Source organism: Eremomyces bilateralis (assembly GCF_010015585.1).
Source record: "Eremomyces bilateralis CBS 781.70 unplaced genomic scaffold P152scaffold_28, whole genome shotgun sequence".
NCBI lineage: Eukaryota > Fungi > Ascomycota > Dothideomycetes > Eremomycetales > Eremomycetaceae > Eremomyces > Eremomyces bilateralis.
Genome location: NW_022985094.1, coordinates 252,808 through 256,712, shown reverse-complemented (window position 1 = coordinate 256,712; position 3,905 = coordinate 252,808). Strand labels below are relative to the sequence as shown.

The 3,905-nt window shown below is 45.8% G+C and overlaps 3 protein-coding genes across 3 annotated transcripts; all 3 read right to left on the bottom strand.

The window, feature by feature from the left end:
- Window positions 1-1,769: 1,769 nt before the first annotated feature.
- Window positions 1,770-2,042, bottom strand: P152DRAFT_404087 (uncharacterized protein; the record flags this gene model as incomplete). Its single annotated transcript, XM_033676739.1, has 1 exon — window positions 1,770-2,042. A coding segment is annotated over one exon (273 nt), but the record flags the coding sequence as incomplete, so codon positions are not given.
- A 207-nt stretch (window positions 2,043-2,249) lies between these two features.
- On the bottom strand, window positions 2,250-2,858 carry P152DRAFT_175792 (uncharacterized protein). The gene has a single exon (XM_033674136.1). The coding sequence runs from the start codon at window positions 2,724-2,726 to the stop codon at window positions 2,418-2,420; it is 309 nt and encodes a 102-aa protein (XP_033530718.1). The 5' UTR covers window positions 2,727-2,858; the 3' UTR covers window positions 2,250-2,417.
- A 63-nt stretch (window positions 2,859-2,921) lies between these two features.
- On the bottom strand, window positions 2,922-3,691 carry P152DRAFT_517095 (uncharacterized protein; the record flags this gene model as incomplete). Its single annotated transcript, XM_033682986.1, has 3 exons — window positions 2,922-3,401; window positions 3,458-3,527; window positions 3,630-3,691. 3 exons carry the CDS (start codon window positions 3,689-3,691, stop codon window positions 3,018-3,020), a joined length of 516 nt encoding a protein of 171 aa, XP_033530717.1. The 3' UTR covers window positions 2,922-3,017.
- Window positions 3,692-3,905: the final 214 nt, after the last annotated feature.

Here is a 3,905-nt window from a genome sequence, read left to right as displayed (position 1 = left end):
AAAGTTCTCGCTGGTCGGCATAGTCTTTGAGTAACTCGTCCCACTTTAGCTTAAATGTAAGTAGACTCTTTGCATAGATAAGCTGCTCCAGTCAGTTCTGTGAAAAACTTATAAGAGGCATTCCCGGAAGCCTTCCGGTAACGCCTCTTAGGCCATTGGTGGGGAGCATACCTGACTCCAACGTTTCATAAATTGAGCCCGGTGCTCAGCGATTCTCTGCTTCTCCTCTTTTGTTACGCCATCAGCGTCTCGCTAGGTCTTTTGAGCCTTTTTCTGCATATTCTTATTAATATGCCATATGCACAGGAGTTGTGGGATATCTAGAAACAGAGTGCGAGCTGCTAGTTTTACCGCATCCTCCTGATCGCTAATGAATACACGTGGCTGCGGTGTCCCTGTATTAAGGAGGAAGTTTGAGATTGCCCAATAGTAATCTGCTTCTTTCTCGCTGCGGAGGAAGCAGAACCCTACAGAGAAGAATATCTATAGATTGGTACAGCCGAGTATGTGCAACAGTAGGAGTTTGTACTTATTGGTTCGGTACGTACAGTCCCTCAACAGGATATCGGGATTTGCAAGCAGTAGCTCAATCTGCTTCTGGTGGGCAAAGAAGAGACCTTGTACGTGATTATCCGCATCCTTCTTAACAGTAAAGACCCATTCCGGCGTAGACAGGTCATCTAATAATGTCTCAATCGGACTCCTCCCATTTAAGTGCTTCTCTCTAATTGCCTTCCTCTCGCCGCGAATATCGGTAGCAGATACTAGGGTGTCTGGATCCTCCTTTTGAATAGCAGCCATTATCTGCATCGGCCGTACCCCGGCATGCGTCATTGATTTAATTATGTCTTTCTATGCTAATATACGCTCGCGATAGACATTATGCGTACTAGGGTTAAGTGACCGGGGATGGTTGTAATGCTTGTATAGAACCTCCAGCTTCTACTGGTCGTCGCTTTTGTTCTTAAATATACTAAGCCTAAAAGGACACCCTATTAAGCGTATGCTTGTACTCAGATTCTTTGCTCTTGACTAATAGTTTCCGGATCGATCACAGTAGTAGTAATATCGTGTCTTAACATTAGAATTGTGAGGTCTACTCCGGTTAAGTAGGAAGCCGTAGCTATGCTACATTCTATGGCCCTTGAGAGCATTATAGGCTTCTTTATAGGATGCGTAAAGGCAATCTTGGGGGGGAGCGATATCCTCCATGCTGAAATCTGTAAGAGAAGGAATGTGAGAAAACAGCGGTTCCTGTGGTCTATAAGACACGTCACAGCAGGAGAGCTCTGTGTTTGACCAAGAATTGAGACATTGATTGATCTTGTTCCTAATAAGCATAAAAGCTTTGGGAATACGCTCATATTTAAGTTCTGTATACAATTGATGGCCACGGAGACCTTGATTTCCTCAAACCGAGCGAAAAAGCAAAGAATGAGGGGTTGGTAATATCGCGGGATGCGTGATGCGCTGTCATGGTTGGGAACACGGGGTCTATACCACCTAAATACGAGCAAGAAATGGGGGTCATGGGTAGGAAACCGGAAAACGCCGAAAAACAAAGATATCCCGAAAACCTGATCTCTGGCAAGAAACACCTCCATGCGGAGATTGTGAGAGAAAGACCAGATTGAACATTAAAGTTGTCTACAGAAGAAGATATATGGAAATACGCACTAGGCTCAGTTGAGCGATTAATTTCCACTAAACAAAGAGCTGGTGGGAAAATCTCAAATGGTGGGAAAATCTCAAAACCTGGTGGGAAAATCTCACCAGCCATCACCGATGAACGCTAGGAAGGGAATGTATACGAAGCACGTCTTACCGTTGATATCCATATCAACGCCCCTATCTAGTCTTTGCATCAACTCTAGGGCATCGACGACGTCGTTAAAGCTTCTACTATGAGGGCCCAAAGTCAGTGGAAATACATTGGCCGGAATATTCCGCTCGGCTTGGACAAGGCAGGCCAGGAGAAGATAGAAGCCTATAATAGTACGGCGCATGTTACGGAAGAGCCCGAAGCCATCAAGATACCCAAGGATAGGTATAGACAAGATATCCGTCCCCCTAGGCCTATTCCGCTTTGCGAAATTGCTAACGAAATATTCTCGCCCATAGACCTTAAGCTCAAGTTCGCCGCGGATCGGGTAGGTCTTAAAGATAGGCCGGATACCTGTATTCTGGTTATAGACCCGACGCACAATATGCTCGTTTAGAGAGAGGCTGTCTGTTGATCGATCGCTAGGGAGTTATACAGAGCTCCTGAAGGCATAGTCAAAATAGACAGTAATGTCTGTTAGGCGCTCAATCAATTCTTCGGGTACAACGTCGATAGTATCATCTAGTATAATGAATTCGCGGGAGTAAGGAGGCGGGTCGAGAGTAAGATTTTGGTACGTTAGGCGAGAGAGGAACTAGTTTATTAGCTGAAACCGCTGGACCTTAAGGATAATCGAACCCTCTGGGCTACTATGCTCGCGATATATGCGGAAATCCCTTCTAAAAGCCACGATTTGGCCAAGATGCGGCTTTTGCGTCATCGTCTGACAGAGACACTGTGTATCGTTGCATTTGAAACGGACGAGATCCGAAGGAAAAACTGGCTCGGTCGTATTTGGATAGTAGGCGTACTGACCAGAAGAGCAACGGATTGACGACGCCCAGGCAATAGATTCCCAGAGCTCTTTAGGCGAGTCGACGAACCTAGCCATCCCAAAGAACATATTTAAGCGTAGCTCGGTGTACAAGATTGTCCTAAAGAGCTCGAACGGGTTAAAGAAGTAGAGGTTCTCTGCTTGCGTTCGTAAACCGGCCTCAGCCTCCCCACGGCGGCCACTCGGGAGCTTGTTAGCATTAAGGGTAATTGGTTTAGAGCGGATTTCGAGGAGGGGCAGTTATTCGTTCACTTGTTTCTTTATAGTATCAACCCTTTTAGGGAGCTTACTAATCTCTTTATTGCTAGTAAGGTTCAGAACCTTAACGAGCGCCTTATACTGGGACCGAGGGACACCGTACTACTGTACCCATGTGCCCATTGCAAGGGCGAAGTTAGTCATTGGCTGGGTGGCAATCCTGCGTAGTAGAGGTAGAGAGGTATCTGAAGGAATGAAATACTTGGAGTTGGCGGCGAAGGGGTGAGGAGCTTCTTGGGTAACTTGACTTGTCTCCGTGTTAGCCACCGTCTGACTACTAATAGTAGCGGTCTCTTCATCGGATTCGATATCGTTAGCAACAGGCGTTAAATCCTCGATATCCTCTGCCGGGAACTGGTATTCAGCAAGTTCACGACGGTTATCCAGGGTAGGCATCGTCTTATTAAGCTCGCTTGCTAGCATGGCCTGCGTACCCCCGAGTATGGCTTCGAAGCTATCAAACCTAAGGTCTTCTTCAGTAGCATCCTATAAGGAGTTTGTACTCTATTAACATAAAATAGGTAAAAAGTAATAGGACCTACTTCGAATAACATTCCTATATCATCCTCGTCGCTATCATTAAGCATTGGACGCTTAGACGATGGCTCTATACTACTAATAGTATCTAATAGTTTAGTATCATCGTCAACTTCCTCCACGAGTTGTCCTGCGAGCTACTGAGCCTCTTGCTACGCCCGCGTTATAGCCTCGTACTAAGCTTCTATGTGACGGCGAATAGCAGTGATTCGCCCGGATTGTCGGTATGATTTCACCATAATGGCCGTAATCGATAAGAGGCTGGAATAGAGGAAAATCCGATATATATAGTAAAGAGTAGAGGTATTAAGCGACCATTAGATCTGATGGGGTGAGGTGATTGACGTTGAATTTCGATATTGTACGGTGCCTAGGTAAGAACGGAAAGTGTGAGTGGCGATGGAAGGTGCGATACGCACAAACGCGTGGACTTCGCGAAATTTACACAATAGA